We start from the raw sequence: 17,254 nt of genomic DNA, 5'->3' as shown, positions 1-17,254 counted from the left end.
AGCATATTAAGGGCTCAAAGAGTTGTGGCAATATATACAGCATGGATAGAGAATTAATTAACTGACAGGAAACAGAGAATGCGCATAAATATGGCTTGTGGTCACAGCAGCGGGCATTTTCAAAGCAACTAAGTGTTTTTTAGTTCTTCTTTTGTGTAAACATTGCAGTTAGGTACAAAGGGGATACTTGAGATGCATTCAAGTGTGAAGAGAAAGGTGAATATATACAACCAACTGAATGCTGAGTAAAAATGTTAAGTTGTCGATCAAAGGAGACTTAAAACGACTGGACTGAAATTAATTGGAAACAAAGGTTTTCAAGAGTTTGAAAGTATTTCAAAGGCTCTTAGCTTTCTATGAAAGCTCAGAGATTTGAAATAAATGCTGAGTTAAAAGAATGGGGCTGAGTGAACAACTGTGAAGGGAATTCTGCTCCTCCCATCACCCTCCTGTGAAAGTGACTGAGTTATTTCAGTCAAAGGACTTGAAAGGGATCTTCTCAAACCTGCAATTTCCTCTTGCTGAATGGAATGCTGCAATAATTTTAAAATCTCCCAGCTGTCCAGTGGTCATGATGATGAAAGTGACCAGAGAACATGGGCGGCATGGTGACACAGTGGTTAGCACTGCTGCCTCATAGCACCAGGGACTCAGGTTCAATTCTGCCTCAGGTTATTGTCTGTGTGGAGTCTGCATATTCTCCCTGTGTCTGTGTGGGTTTCCTCCAGCTGCTCTGGTTTCTTCCCACAGTCCATGGAGAGCCCCCCTCCCAGATGAGAGTGCCGAGGTCATTCCTTGCTCTCAGCCTGAGCCCATTCAATCCGCAGGACCTTTGTGGGACTCTCCTTCTGCAAGCAGCAAGCGGCACATGGGCACTGGACACGTTTCTTGATTTTCAGAAGGCGTTTGATAAGGTGCCCCACAAGAGGTTATTACAGAAGGTCAGGGGGCATGGAGTTGGGGGTAGGGTGTTAGCGTGGATAGGGGATTGGCTGTCAAATAGGAGGCAGAGAGTGGGGGTCAATGGGTGCTATTCGGATTGGTGGTTGGTGACTAGTGGAGTGCCCCAGGGGTCGGTGCTGGGGCCTCAGCTATTTACCATTTATATAGATGATCTGGAGGAGGGAACCGAGTGTATGGTGTCAAAATTTGCTGATGACACCAAGATTGCTGGAACGGCAAATTGCGCGGAGGGTGTGGAAAGTCTGCAGAAGGATCTAGATAGGCTGGGCGAATGGGCCAGGAACTGGCAAATGGAATTTAATGTTGGCAAGTGTGAGGTGGTCCACTTTGGTAGGAATAATGGTAGGAAGGACTATTACTTACATGGCGAAAAACTGCAGCATGCGACGGTGCAGAGGGACCTCGGGGTCCTTGTGCATGAGTCGCAAAAACCCAGCCTGCAGATGCAGCAGGTGGTCAGGAAGGCGAATGGGATGCTGGCCTTCATAGCGAGGGGGATTGAATATAAAAGTAGGGAGGTCTTGCTGCAAGTGTACAGGGCACTGGTGAGGCCGCAGCTGGAGTACTGTGTGCAGTTTTGGTCACCGCACTTACGCAAGGATATTTTGGCCTTGGAGGGAGTGCAGAGGAGGTTTACTAGGCTGATACCGGAGTTGAGGGGGTTGAACTAAGAGGAGAGGCTGAATAAACTAGGCTTGTACTCGTTAGAGTTTAGAAGAATGAGGGGAGATCTCATTGAGACATATAAGATGATGAATGGGATGGATAGGATAGAGGTGGAGAGGCTCTTCCCGCTCAGAAAGGACAGTAGGACAAGAGGGCACAGCCTCAAGATAAAGGGGGGGCGGTTTAGAACAGAGTTGAGGAGGAACTTCTTCACTCAAAGGGTGGTGAATCTCTGGAATTCTCTGCCCGTTGAAGTGGTGGAGGCTGCCTCGCTAAATATATTTAAGATGCGGGTTGATAGGTTTTTGATAGGCAAGAGGATCAAGGGTTATGGGGAGAGGGCGGGAATGTGGAACTGGGACACGACAGATCAGCCATGATCTTATTGAATGGCGGGGCAGGCTCGAAGGGCTAGATGGCCTACTCCTGCTCCTATTTCTTATGTTCTTATGTAGATCTCATTGATACCATTGGGATCCAACATGCCAGGTCCATGCTGGTTATGACCAGCACCAAAGCCTACCTGGTGTAATTCTCGCTGGGAAGGTGGGTGGATAGCAGGAATGGGTCATCTAGCCCACGAATGATATATAATCAATAGGTTTTACATCACCTGCTCTGGGCTAGCAGAGCAGGCCAGGTAAATTCCAAATATGTTCACACCTGGTGAAAATCCCATCTTAGGTTCCATTCAGCGGACAATCAAAATTCCCACCAGCAGTCGGGACTGGTCGAAAATCCAATAGTATAGTCTCAGGATAAGGGGACAATCATTTAGAGCTGAGATGAGGAGCAATTTCTTCACTGAAAGTGTTGTGAACCTGTGGAATTCTCTGCCCCAGAGGGTTGTGGATGCTTCATCCTTGAATATACTTAAGGCTGGAGTGGATAGATTGTTGGTCTCTCAGAGCAGCAAGGGATATGGGGAATGGGCAGGAAGGTGTAGTTGGAGCCCGAGCTCATCCATGATTATATTGAATGGTGGCACAGACTTGATGGCCAAATGATCTTCTCCTATTTCTTGCTCTCCGCTTTAAGTAAGGTTCAGCACAGTGTTCAACAGCAATGCTTTTATAAACATAAAAATAAAATTAAATAATATTTCAGAACATTATTATACTTTTTAATTTTGAATCCCCTTCCCAGAATTACTTACTTTTCAATTTTGCTGGAAGTTTCCAATGAAATAACTGAACTCCTGTGGGCTTCACAACAATGTAACTCCATCCATGATACTAGCAGACATTTATGGGTGGATTTTGAATAAAATTAAAATTAGGCATGATTGATAAAGAGCAGGCAAACAACTCAGATTATCATTTGATTGCGAGAGAGAATTGACCCCATAATGTTTGAATAATAGGAGGCAAATAATCAATAGATACATTCTGTCTTTCCAGCTCTGTTTTGTGATTACTACAACCCTAATGATGAGTGTGAATGGCACTATGCTCCATGTGGGATCCCCTGTTTGAAAACATGTCAAAATCCTGGTGGAGCATGCTCCAAGGTTATCCCCAAACTGGAAGGTATTTTTTCTTTCATAAATATGCTAATGTAATTTTATAAATGTTCGTTTACAAGCAAAAATTACAAAGCTCTAGTCAAACAAAATCTACTTTACAAAGAAGCTTTCTTATTCTCATTAAAATATTGTTAAACCAACTGTTAACAGAAACTACACAACAGGTTAAACAGGGTGGCACAGTGGTTAGCACTGCTGCCTTACAATGCTGGGGACCTGGATTCAATTCCTGGCTTGGGTCACTATCAATGTGGGAGTTTGCTCATTCTCCCTGTGTCTTCATGGGTTTCCTCTGGGTGCTCCGGTTTCCTCCCACAGTCCAAAATTGTACAGGTTAGGTTGATTGACCGTGATAGGTATTAATTACATGGCAGGTTAAACCGACTGTTAACAAAAACTACACACCATGGCCTCTTCTGCACTGTAGGGATTCTGTGATTCTTTAAACCGAGTATGAACAAAAGTCATACAGCAGATTAAACCTGCCATTAATGTAAATTACACAGCAGGTTACATTAACCAATAATGAAAACTACACAGCAGATTACACAACTAAAAATGTAAACAACACAGCTGGTTACACTGATTATTAACAAGATAAATGTACAGAATCCACTGAAACGTAAGCTGCAGCTGAATAAGTGAATAAATCTGTTGGGAGAAAATGAATTTTAGCTGTTCACTGCTTAGGATTTCACTGAGGTGGACTGACTGCTGTTAGTGGATGAGCAATAATATAATACTATGTCACTTCACATAGGTTGCTATCCAGATTGTCCTGATGATAAACCTATTTTGGATGAAGAAAAAATGAAATGTGTTAAATCAGATGAATGCCCTTGTTATATTAATGGGAATCATTATGAGCCAGGCCATGTTGTGCCAAGCACTCAGAACTGTGAATCATGGTAAGTTTTACCTTAAACATTTCTATATTTATTATTAAGATGACGTTTATTGTAGTAATAAGCATTCTTTTCATCTTTTAAGGAGCTGAGGAATGAGTTTATTTTGCTCCAAACTTGTTTTGTTCCAGCATCTGTTGTGTAAGAAATCTGGATAATCAGGGAGTTCTGCTTGTGTGAAGTGAGCAAGGAAAAGGAAGGGTGGGAGAGAGCATAAAGCAGAAATAGTTGGAAATTTGACTGGGTGGAGAAAACGCACTACAGTTACATCAATATATATAACTGTAACACTGGCATCACTGAGATTTCCTTCATAACCAAGAGTAATGCAATAACTTATTGATTATAACTGATTTGTAGTACACAAGTTAGGGTTACATTCCCAAGAATTTTGAAGATTTAGTAATGATTTGATTGAAGTTTTAAGACTTTAAGGGAAACAGATGAGGGAGATAGAGAAACGATTTCCATTGAATGGGGAGTATAAGAGCAGGGGCATAGTCAACAAATAGGAACTTGAACTTTTAGGAATTAAATTAGGAAACGGTTCTGCACATAAAAGATGGTGGAAGTTTGGAACTCTCTTTTACAGGTCAATTGTTAATTTTACATCTGAAATTGATATTCTTCTTAACCAGAATTATTATATGATGTCAGTTTGTTCCCAGTTTGATCTTATTGAATAGTAGAACAGATTTGCTGAGTGAAATGGTGTACTCATATTCCTATGTAACTGGAAGTAGCAGGTGTGATGGCTCTGCATTTAACCTATAACTAATAACATTCATATCAACCATTAATGGTGATAATATTATAGTTCACTCAAGAAGTCCAAGTTATTGTGGAAACATGCATGCTGGAGCTGTGGATAGTGATGGCAGAGTTCTTTCATCACATGACTGATCAGGAATCTCTCCCTCTCTTACTGCCTGTCATTATGATGTGTTGGAAAAGTTCACAGGTTGATACTCAGCCAATTGGGTTACATTATTCCAGGGCCATTAAGTTCTGGGGCCTTACTTGATCCTGGAACATCTGGCTTAGAGGCAGGGATGTTACCAACTGCACCACAAGACTTCCTAAAGCATTGATAGTCACCCCGAAACTACGGCTTGTGTGCTCAATCAAGCTTCTTTTATTGGCCTGTTACCACTTTATCATTTTGGATGTTGGTTAGTACCTAGGTTCACCACATTGCTGCTGCCGCTAGAAGTTCGGCAGAAAATGGTGAACTCCAAACCTTCTATATTCACCAATCTCTCTCCCACTGGCGTTTTGAATCATGTTCCTCCCCAGTCTACAGTGTGGGAGGTCTACTCCAACCTCCCCATCTCCTAAACCCCATTTTGCAATCTCCATCTCTCCCTGATGTTCCCTGCTCTCCTCCCCTCTAGCATGTCCAAACACAATCTGCCAGTTTCTCCCTTTCTTGGGAGCCCCTATCCAGGACTTCCATTCTCCAGTTCCTGCTTTCTCCTGACCTTTCACCATATATCCTCTCTCCTGGTCCCCAACTCTAATCCAAATTCTAAACCCCATTTCTTCTTTTCCCAGAACTACTATCCTTATTCTACCTCCCAACTGCTACTCCTTGTTTATTTCTGAGTCTTCCTCTTTTTTCTTGGGTCTTCTCCTCTTGTTCCTGACAGTGTGCACAATCCCCCTTTTTCTCCTGAGCCCCCAGTCAGCAGTTTCTTCCTCTTTTGACTTTTTCTCTCCCATGACTGTCAACTGTTAATTTTCCCTGATGCATAATCGAATCTTCATTCTTTGCGGTATTGGGACATGGATTCAGAAGCTTTTCGGCTGTGAAAGTAACAGTATGGAGCAATGGGATATTACTATTGTAGTGGGAAATTTAAATACAAAGTTTAATCCATGCACCCGTTCTAGGAGAATTGCAAACCTACTGTATTCTGAAGAGTAATGATTATTACGTTTTGTAAGGGGTGGAGGATTACACTAACATCTGTGGCCAAATCCTCAGATATCAGAAAAAGTCTGATATAGAACATTCCAATAAAAAGAAATGGATTCAGAATTTTAATGGTTACTATATATCATATGGTAATCTTACAGCCCATTGCAAAATCGCAGACATCTCCACTTGGCTGTACTGTTTCTTTAGCACCATATGTCACATATTAGCCAAACCACCAAAAAGGCCCCAGAATTTTACCTATAAATCTAGTTTCTGCCATCCTTTGTGCTAGTTTTTGAAGACATAATTACTGGAAACTGGTCCCACCCACAAACCTGGCCCCTCTCACATCAAATAAATCAAAATTATATTTTTTGTCTTATTGTGCGGATTTGGAGCTTTCAAAGAGGCTCTTAGCATTAAGCTGGTTCCTTTTTGCATAAGATTTCTACTCTACAGATTATAAAAACATCTGAGTATTATTTTAAATTTACCAAGAAACTTACTACTGTCCATCAGTATAACTTGCAAATGGTTCGAGATAACATTTCTAAGTCAGTTAGAGTAACATGAAGTTACTCACAGCTGCTGAAATGGACATTTGAATAAAATGTTCTTTTTGGGATAGACATATTTTTAGCTGTATTAAACAAGTTACCACTCTTAAATATATCAAGGAATATTTTATAAAGCAACATTTTTAAAAATGTTCAAAAATGCTTCACAATCGTGGCTGGTTTGTGGCAGATTTTACATTTGTGGTATTTTACATTTATTGCATATAGGTGAGCTCACAGAACTAGCAGAGAATAGTTCAAAATAGTACCTGGATCACCAATTGTGTTCAAAGCCAGTAAAAGATGAATTAATGGGCTTAGTAAAAGGGGAAATAAGTCTAATGTTTCTGCATGAGAGTAAAAACGCATGGTAATCAAATGCTCTACCTCAAGGTCTTAATATCAGCAGAACTTGCCAGCAACGTTGTTTACTTGTTAAAAAAACAAACAGTTCCTATTTAGATTACAGACAAGCTTTGAGTGAATGTTTAGTAATAAACCTACATAGGCGAGATCAGAATTGTAAAAAATGCTCTGTGTACGGAATAAGCAGTCTGCATCTATGAATTGGAGCTGAGAGTTGTATTAGAATACTCTCCTTGTGATTGCTTTGTTACAGCTGTGAGAACTGTATCAGAAGAGATTTCTCTAGGGTAGTTCCATCCATGCTTGAAGCATGAATAAATTATTGTAACCTGTCCCTGATCCTCCTGTAGTTAATTGGAAGATGTCCACCACAATGCTCTCATACAATTGTGTATGAAAGGTCAAACATATAGTGGGTGACCGCTTTTGTACCATCCGTAAGCAGGACTCAGACCTTCCTGTTGCTTGCCACTTCAACATACCACCCTGCTCTCCTGTCCACATGTCTATCCTTGGCCTTTTGCAACGTTCTAGTGAACCCCAAAACAAACTGGAGGAACAGCACCTCCATCTTCCAATTGGGTATTTTACAGCCTTCTGGACTAAACATTGAGTTCAACAACTTCAAAAGATGAACTCTATCCTCCATCTTCACCCCATTTCCATTTATTTTGTTCCATTTCATTTCATCTCATTCATCCATTTTATCATCCTTCTTTCTCACTTCTATTTTTCCACTTTTCCAATCCAGCTTCCTTCTTTCCATACTGCCCTGCCCCACTCCATCTTCCAGGGCAATGCCACAATCCTCAGGCAGTTCTTTAACAATCTGTACCTCTGTTCTGCCATTCACACATTCTGATCACTTAATTGGCACACTTTGCACCTTCTCAGCCTTCTGTACCTTACTTACATTCTCTTTGTCCCATTCCGTACCTCCTCCCACCCTCATATTATAAATTTCTGCTTATTTTCTTTGCTCTCAGCTCTGACGAGGGGTCATGCGTTGCTCGTCCAGCGTCATCGGTGAGGACCTCGACACCATTAGTCATTTTGAGGCTGGTTGCGGTGTGTCTGAAGATGACTGATCAGGCCAATTCGGGCATGGAATGTCCTGGCACATATTGGACAGACTTGTGTAGACACTGTAGTTGTTGCGCTGGTGGCTCTGGACTTGCGCAGCTCGCGCTTAAGTTGTGCTTCAGCAAATACCTTGCTTCGTGAGCTTGACAGCCTTTGTGGATGAGGCAGTGCCAGGTAGGGCAGTTTTGAGCCAGCGTTTCCCAGGTGATCGTGTCAATGTCAAGCGACTTCAGGGAGGCCTTGAGTGTATCTTTGAAACATTTCTTCTGCCCTCCATGTGAGCGTCTTCCAGCAGAGAGTTCCCCAAAAAGGAGCTGCTTGGGTATGCGCTGGTCTGACATACGGATGACATGACCTGTCCACCGGGTCTCTGCTGTCATCAGCAGTGTGTGGACTGATAGTAGACTTGCTCTAGAGAGAACTTCAGTGTTTGGTACTTTGTCTTGCCAACGGATGCGTAATATTCTGTGAAGACAAGTCATGTGGAAATGATGTGGAAATGATGGAAATGATGTGGAAATGCTGTCTTGCATGCCTTCGATACAAGTCCACGTTTCACAGGCATACAGGAGGGTGGTGAGTACTGCGGCTCTGTAGACCATCAGTTTTGTTGCTGGGCTGATTCCTCGACATTCCCATACAGTGGAGCGCAGTCTACCAAAAGCAGAACTTGCCTTTGCTATTCTGCAGTTAACTCCTGCATCAATAGTCACTGCTTGGGAGAGGGTGCTGCCAAGATAAGTGAACTGGCCCACTGCCTGTAGTTTCTGCCCTTTGATTGTGATTATGCGTTCTGTGTACGGTGCATGAGGAGCAGGCTGGTGCATGACTTTGGTCTTTTTAATGTTGATGGTGGGTCCAAAGTTGTCACAAGCTGTGGAAAATTTGTCCATACTGACTTGCGTCTCTGGCTGTGAGCCAGTATACAGGGCGCAGTCATCAGCAAAGAGGAAATCTCTCAGAACAGTCTCTTTCACTTTGGTAATAGCTTGAAGTCTCCTCAGGTTGAAGAGCTTCCATCCACTCTGTAATTGAGGCTGATTCCAGCAACACTGTCCTGGAAGGCATCATTCAGCATGGCAGTAAACATCATGCTGAACAGTGTGGGTGTGAGCACACAGCCCTGTTTGACACCATTGGTAACTGGGAATGCCTCAGAGGATTCTTCGCCATCCAGTACTCTGGCCATCATGCCATCATGATTACCCCTCCCTGACACCCCATACACGCCCCAAGGGGTCATCTAGATTCGAATGAAGGCTCTATTTTCTCACTACAGCTGCTGTCAGACCAGCTCAGATTTTCCAACATTTTCTGTTTTTGTTTCAAATTCCAGCATCCGCAATATTTTGCTTTTATCTTAATTGTGTATCAATCTGTGCAGCTGATTTTTTCTATTATAACAGACATTGGAATTATTTCCTTTACATTAAATATTAATTTTGATACACTATATGGTTGAATTGGTCAGTGTTCCAGGTTTTCAACTAAATGTTTAACAGTTCAAGGTCACCAATGATGTGCTTTTAATATGCCTGATGGGGCAGTATCTAGTTTTATTCCATGCTTTCTGATATATATGGTCACAATTTTAAACGATGATGAGAACTAAAGACAATATTCAAAAGAAACTGGATTGATTTTGCTGTATTTTATTAAATTGAAGTTCTCCAAGAAATGTGAAGATAAGTAACCAATATATTGTGTTTATTATTTTAGCAAGTGTGTAGACAGTGAAGTACAATGCACCTATAACAAATCAGGTAGGTTCATTCTATATATTATACTCTTCTCAGATATTTTATTATCTTATGAAAAAATTATAAATTTTGCAGTTGATTTCTTCTGAAGATCAAAGTTTTCAAGATGTTATAGGGATGTTCAAAATGTTATGGAGAAAAGGCTAGACGACTCAAAATTAAATTTAGAGCTTTCAGATGGAAGTTAGGAAACTTTTGTACACCCAGAGGATGCTGGTAGAATTTTGGATATCTCACTCACAAATAGTTTTAATGCAAGGCCAATTCTAAATTTAAAAGCTTACTTTAATAGATGTATGATATCAGAAGGTATTAATGAATATAGGATAAAGGTAGGTGCATAACTTTGGCCACAGATCAACTATGATTTCCCAAAATGGTGGAATGTTCTTAAGAAGCTAAATAATCTCTTTTTCTAATGTCACTATTTTTCCTTGTCAGAGTGCATTTGCGTTTATGATGGAAAAATCTTCCATGAAGGTGATATTATCTACCATACAACAGACGGCATTGGGGAATGCATCAAAGCAACATGCGGTGTGAATGGAACAATAATAAGAAAAGTCTACCCATGTACTCCTGGCACCTCCACGATTCCCAGTACAACTTTAGCCTTCGAAACAATACCTCCAACCACAACATCCAGAAGTTATACCACAATGGAAAGTATATCAGAAACAACACCAACTACCTCTTTAACAACAATCATCATTCCCACATTAACTACATCAATGAAGACAATGCCTGTCAATGTTACATCCACTGTTGAGACAGTGCTAACAAGCAAGACAGCAACAACCCCAACTACATCATTGAATACAACAACAGCTAAAACCAAGGAAACTACATCAGAACAAAAACAATCTACGTCGACTGCTACCTCACCAACACCATCAACAACACTCATCCCTACAACAACATCAACACCAACTGCTTCCTCAGCAACAAAAACAACAGTCATCCCCACAACAACATCAACTGCTTCCTCACCAACAACAACAACCATCCCTACAACATCAACAACTTCCTCACCAACAATGATAGTCATCCCTACATTAACATCAAATGCCTCCTCACCAACAACTGCCATCCCTACAACATCAACAACTTCCTCACCAGCAACAACAGCCATCCATACAACATCAACTGCTTCCTCACCAACAACAACAACCATCCCTACAACAACAACTGCTTCCTCACCAACAACAACAACCATCCCTACAACAACATCAACTGCTTCCTCACCAACAACAACAACCATCCCTACAACATCATCAGCTGCTTCCTCACCTACAACAACTGCCATCCATACAACAACATCAACTGCTTCCTCACCAACAACAACAACCATCCCTACAATATCATCAACTGCTTCCTCACCAACAACAACAACCATCCCTACAATATCATCAACTGCTTCCTCACCAACAACAACCATCCCTACAACATCAACTGCTTCCTCACCAACAACAGCCATCCCTACAACATCAACTGCTTCTTCACCAACAACAGCCATCCATACAACAACAACTGCTTCTTCACCAACAACAACAGCCATCCATACAACAACAACTGCTTCTTCACCAACAACAACTGCCATCCATACAACAACATCAACTGCTTCCTCACCAACAACAACAACCATCCCTACAATATCATCAACTGCTTCCTCACCAACAACAACCATCCCTACAACATCAACTGCTTCTTCACCAACAACAGCCATCCATACAACAACAACTGCTTCTTCACCAACAACAACAGCCATCCATACAACAACAACTGCTTCTTCACCAACAACAACTGCCATCCATACAACAACATCAACTGCTTCCTCAGTAACAACAACTGCCATCCCTACAACAACATCAACTGCTTCCTCACCAACAACAACTGCCATCCCTACAACAACATCAACTGCTTCCTCACCAACAACAACAACCATCCCTACAACATCATCAGCTGCTTCCTCACCTACAACAACTGCCATCCCTACAACAACATCAACTGCTTCCTCACCAACAACAACAGCCATCCCTACAACAACATCAACTGCTTCCTCACCAACAACAACCATCCCTACAATATCATCAACTGCTTCCTCACCAACAACAACCATCCCTACAACATCAACTGCTTCCTCACCAACAACAGCCATCCCTACAACATCAACTGCTTCTTCACCAACAACAGCCATCCATACAACAACAACTGCTTCTTCACCAACAACAACAGCCATCCATACAACAACAACTGCTTCTTCACCAACAACAACTGCCATCCATACAACAACATCAACTGCTTCCTCACCAACAACAACAACCATCCCTACAATATCATCAACTGCTTCCTCACCAACAACAACCATCCCTACAACATCAACTGCTTCTTCACCAACAACAGCCATCCATACAACAACAACTGCTTCTTCACCAACAACAACAGCCATCCATACAACAACAACTGCTTCTTCACCAACAACAACTGCCATCCATACAACAACATCAACTGCTTCCTCAGTAACAACAACTGCCATCCCTACAACAACATCAACTGCTTCCTCACCAACAACAACTGCCATCCCTACAACAACATCAACAACTTCCTCACCAGCAACAACAACCATCCCTACAACATCAACAACTTCCTCACCAGCAACAGCTGCCATCCATACTACATCAACTGCTTCCTCACCAACAACAACTGCCATCCCTACAACAACAACAACCATCCCTACAACATCATCAACTGCTTCCTCACCAACAACAACTGCCATCCCTACAACAACATCAACAACTTCCTCACCAGCAACAGCTGCCATCCATACAACAACATCAACTGCTTCCTCACCAACAACAACTGCCATTCCTACAACATCAACAACCTCTTCCTCACCAACAACAACTGCCATCCCTACAACAACATCAACAACTTCCTCACCAGCAACAACAACCATCCCTACAACATCAACAACTTCCTCACCAGCAACAGCTGCCATCCATACTACATCAACTGCTTCCTCGCCAACAACAACTGCCATCCCTACAACAACAACAACCATCCCTACAACATCATCAACTGCTTCCTCACCAACAACAACTGCCATCCCTACAACAACATCAACAACTTCCTCACCAGCAACAGCTGCCATCCATACAACAACATCAACTGCTTCCTCACCAACAACAACTGCCATTCCTACAACATCAACAACTTCTTCCTCACCAACAACTGCCATCCCTACAACAACATCAACAACTTCCTCACCAGCAACAGCTGCCATCCATACTACATCAACTGCTTCCTCACCAACAACAACTGCCATCCCTACAACAACAACCATCCCTACAACATCATCAACTGCTTCCTCACCAACAACAACTGCCATCCTTACAACAACAACCATCCCTACAACATCATCAACTGCTTCCTCACCAACAACAACTGCCATCCCTACAACAACATCAACTGCTTCCTCACCAACAACAGCCATCCCTACAACAACATCAATTGCTTCCTCACCAACAACAGCCATCCCTACAACAACATCAACTGCTTCCTCACCAACAACAGCTATCCCTACAACAACATCAACTGCTTCCTCACCAACAACAACCATCCCTACAACAACATCAACTGCTTCCTCCCCAACAACAACCATCCCTACAACAACATCAACTGCTTCCTCACCAACAACAACAACCATCCCTACAACAACATCAACTGCTTCCTCACCAACAACAACAGTCATCTCTACAATAACATCAACTACTTCCTCACCAACAACAGCCATCCCTACAACAACAACGACTTCCTCACCAACAACAGCCATCCCTACAACAACAACAACTACTTTCTCACCAACAACAACAGTCATTTCTACCTCCTTACCATCAACAATTTGCTCGTGTACAGTTAAAGGGCAAATGTTATCACCTGGTAAGTGTTTTTGTTACTAAAAACACTAATCATCTTAACAATAATCATCTTATTTAGAAAGTTACTTGCTGACCCTTCCAAATGACTGAAGCAATTTATTTCTCCTGTTTTCCATTTTCAATGTTTCTTTCTCTGTTGTACAGCAGTCCTTTGCTAAAATAACCATTGAAGCTTTTTTCCATGCTATGTTCCTGCTAAGCACTGGAATGTAGGAATTCATTATCTAGAACAGGATTTGACTTTTGTGTGACAAGTACGAGTATCTTGCTGAGTGTGTAGCCCTCTACGGAAGTCTGCTTCCTTTTTATTTGCCCTCTGTTGAATTTGTCCACAGAAACATAATTCATTGTCATTGAGCAATAGTTAGTGAGCTTATAATACATATTTCTGTTACTCTGTGTCCACCATATACTGGAGCTGAGTTGTACTGGTTGTACGAGACGAGAAACCTGAGGTTGCCCTGTTCCCATGGCCATGGCACCCCGAAACCCACATTGGCACCCCCATGTGTAAATGTGTCACATTTCAAATTCTCTTTTCCCTGTTTGAATTATTTGATGACCTAACTCCCACCTTATCTTTGTAATGTTTTCTGGCTCTGTGACCTCCCAAAAACAAAAGATTTCTCCAATTCTGGTCCTGAGTATTCCCAACTCTTTTTATCTGCCTGAATCTGCTTTGGAACTATTTCCTTGAACCTGGCCAGTTCTCTGTTTTCATAACGCCCTCCTCCAAGTCCATCTCTGACAAAATTTTTAGTCATGTTTCCTTAATATTTCACATCCAGTTTGATGCAGGCCAGGCCCAAAAGGAATTCTGGACTGCAGGCTCATCTTTTGAGAATTAAGAGCACAACCTCTTGGTCCCTCTCCTCATCGTGCTGCTCTGTCGCACCCCTCCCCCAACCCCCATCCGCTCCCCTACTGCCTCAATCCCTCCCCTCTCCAGGATGTCTCCCCCACTAGTGCACCAGGATGATGTGGGAGACCCTGACAGGGCTGTACCCCAGAGCAGTCCATGTATACCCCATGTGCAGGGTGTTGTAGATGGCGTCGCTCTGTTGGTTCCCAATGGTCTTCAAGAATAGGAGGGGTTTCCACCCCCTGAGTGTGCTGATTGTCTGTGACCACAAGCTGAACATCATGCAAATGTGTGCACACCACCCAGGGACTATGCATAACAGCTTCATCCTCCAGAGTTCGGACATCCCCAGGCTGTTAATGGACCACCCTAGGCTGCTGGGATGGCATATGGGGGACAAGAGATATCCACTGAGGACTTGGCTGATGTTGCTAGTGCGGAGGTCAGACACCAGTTATAATGAAGCACATGCTGCCACTTGGTCCATCATCTAGTGGTGCATTGAGCTCCTGAAGATGTGGTTCCACTGCCTGGACTGCTCTGGGGTTATTTTACAGTGCAGCCCTATCGGGGTCTCCCACATCATCCTGGTGCACTAGTGGGGGAGACATCCTGGAGAGGGTAGGGATTGATGCTGGGGGTGGGGTGAGGGGGAGGTGGACAACAGAGTGCGATGATGAGGAGAGGGACCAAGAGGGTGTGATCTTAATTCTCAAAAGATAAGGTGCTGTAACCTCTGTACTTAAGTGTGGATAAATATATTAGCTTCATGACCAATTCCAAAGAGATACCTACAATGTTTTAATGTCTTTTGTCTTACAGGGCAGGCTGTAGTCACTTCAAGTAAATCAGGCCTCTGTAATTTCACTCTATGTACTAAGAGTTGTGACATTTTGAAGTACACGGGAAAATGTCAAACCACTACAGCTCCCACCACTCCACTCGAAACGACAACAACAGTAACAGTAACTCCCAGCACTCCAGTGACAACAAGTTGCACCTGCACAGCCAACGGAGAAATATTATCACCTGGTAAGTATATTAGATACTGACAATCTGCTACAATCATTAGTCATGCTGGAATTCTGACATTATAGTGCGGTCTGACATTTATCACAATTGGCTGCAGTAATCCAGATTATTTAGGCAAAACTCCAGTCCTCCCCATTACATTGTTTTAACCAACTGGATGCTCGTCTTAAACATTCTGTATAAGTTTGGGGAATGACTTGTCATGAATCTTCTCATCTCTCCACTAACCTCAGTGATCTGTTTAAGTTTAGAAATAGTAAAAAGTCTGACAACACCAGGTTTTAGCCCAACCTATTTATTTGATAATATACTCACTAGCTTTTGGGGTTACCCCCTTCGTCAGGTGAATGGAGAGTTCTGGCCTCAGACAGAGCATATAAAGCACAGACAGTTTAGAGATTACTGATTAAAATGCGAATCCTTACACCTAACCTGCTGTTCAAGACCTGAAGTGGCTGATAATGTGAGTGGAAGGAGCACTGATCACAGTTTAAAGAGATGTGTATTGTCTCCAGACAGTACAGTAAGTGAGGTTTTGCAAACCCAGGCAAGTCATGGGGGTTACAGATAGTGCGACATGAACCCAAGATCCCTGTTGAGACCGTCCTCATGTGTGCGGAACTTGGCTATCAGTCTCTGCTCAGCGACTCTGCGCTGTCGTGTGTCGTGAAGGCCGCCTTGGAGAATGCTTACCCGAAGGTCAGAGGCTGAATGCCCGTGACCACTGAAGTGTTCGCCAACAGGAAGGGAACAGTCTTGCCTGGTGACTGTCGAGCGATGTTCATTCATCCGTTGTCGTAGCGTCTGCATGGTCTCCCCAATGTACCATGCTTCGGGACATCCTTTCTTGCAACGTATCAGGTAGACAATGTTGGCCGAGTTGCAAGAGTATTTACCATGTACCTGGTGGATGGTATTCTCACGTGTGATGATGGTATCCATGTCGATGATCCGGCATGTCTTGCAGAGGTTGCTGTGACAGGGTTGTGTGGTATTGTGGTCACTGTTCTCCTGAAGGCTGGGTAGTTTGCTGCGAACAATGGTCTGTTTGAGGTTGTGTGGTTGTCTGAAAGCAAGAAGTGGGGGTGTGGGGATAGCCCTGGCGAGATGTTCGTCTTCATCAATGATATGTTGAAGACTCTTCAACATATCATTGATGAAGACGAACATCTCGCCAGGGCTATCCCCACACCCCCACTTCTTGCTTTCAGACAACCACACAACCTCAAACAGACCATTGTTCGCAGCAAACTACCCAGCCTTCAGGAGAACAGTGACCACAATACCACACAACCCTGTCACAGCAACCTCTGCAAGACATGCCGGATCATCGACATGGATACCATCATCACACGTGAGAATACCATCCACCAGGTACATGGTAAATACTCTTGCAACTCGGCCAACATTGTCTACCTGATACGTTGCAAGAAAGGATGTCCCGAAGCATGGTACATTGGGGAGACCATGCAGACGCTACGACAACGGATGAATGAACATCGCTCGACAGTCACCAGGCAAGACTGTTCCCTTCCTGTTGGCGAACACTTCAGTGGTCACGGGCATTCAGCCTCTGACCTTCGGGTAAGCATTCTCCAAGGCGGCCTTCACGACACACGACAGCGCAGAGTCGCTGAGCAGAGACTGATAGCCAAGTTCCGCACACATGAGGACGG

At 43.0% G+C, this 17,254-nt stretch overlaps 1 protein-coding gene across 1 annotated transcript in view; it reads left to right on the top strand.

Annotated features, from left to right (window-relative positions):
- The window catches only part of LOC145344346 (mucin-2-like), a 60,372-nt gene extending 46,667 nt beyond the window's left edge, over positions 1-13,705 (top strand). Inside the window, exons 25-29 of the mRNA XM_080191475.1 lie at positions 3,030-3,158; positions 3,915-4,062; positions 9,706-9,749; positions 10,188-10,412; positions 11,025-13,705. Of these exons, the coding sequence (XP_080047601.1) occupies positions 3,030-3,158; positions 3,915-4,062; positions 9,706-9,749; positions 10,188-10,412; positions 11,025-13,705 (3,227 nt within the window). The remainder of the gene's footprint in view (positions 1-3,029; positions 3,159-3,914; positions 4,063-9,705; positions 9,750-10,187; positions 10,413-11,024) is intronic.
- Positions 13,706-17,254: the final 3,549 nt, after the last annotated feature.

Source organism: Carcharhinus amblyrhynchos, chromosome 6 (genome assembly GCF_965287045.1).
Source record: "Carcharhinus amblyrhynchos chromosome 6, sCarAmb.v2.hapA, whole genome shotgun sequence".
NCBI classification, from domain to species: Eukaryota; Metazoa; Chordata; class Chondrichthyes; order Carcharhiniformes; family Carcharhinidae; genus Carcharhinus; species Carcharhinus amblyrhynchos.
This window is presented reverse-complemented; position numbering and strand designations above follow the sequence as displayed.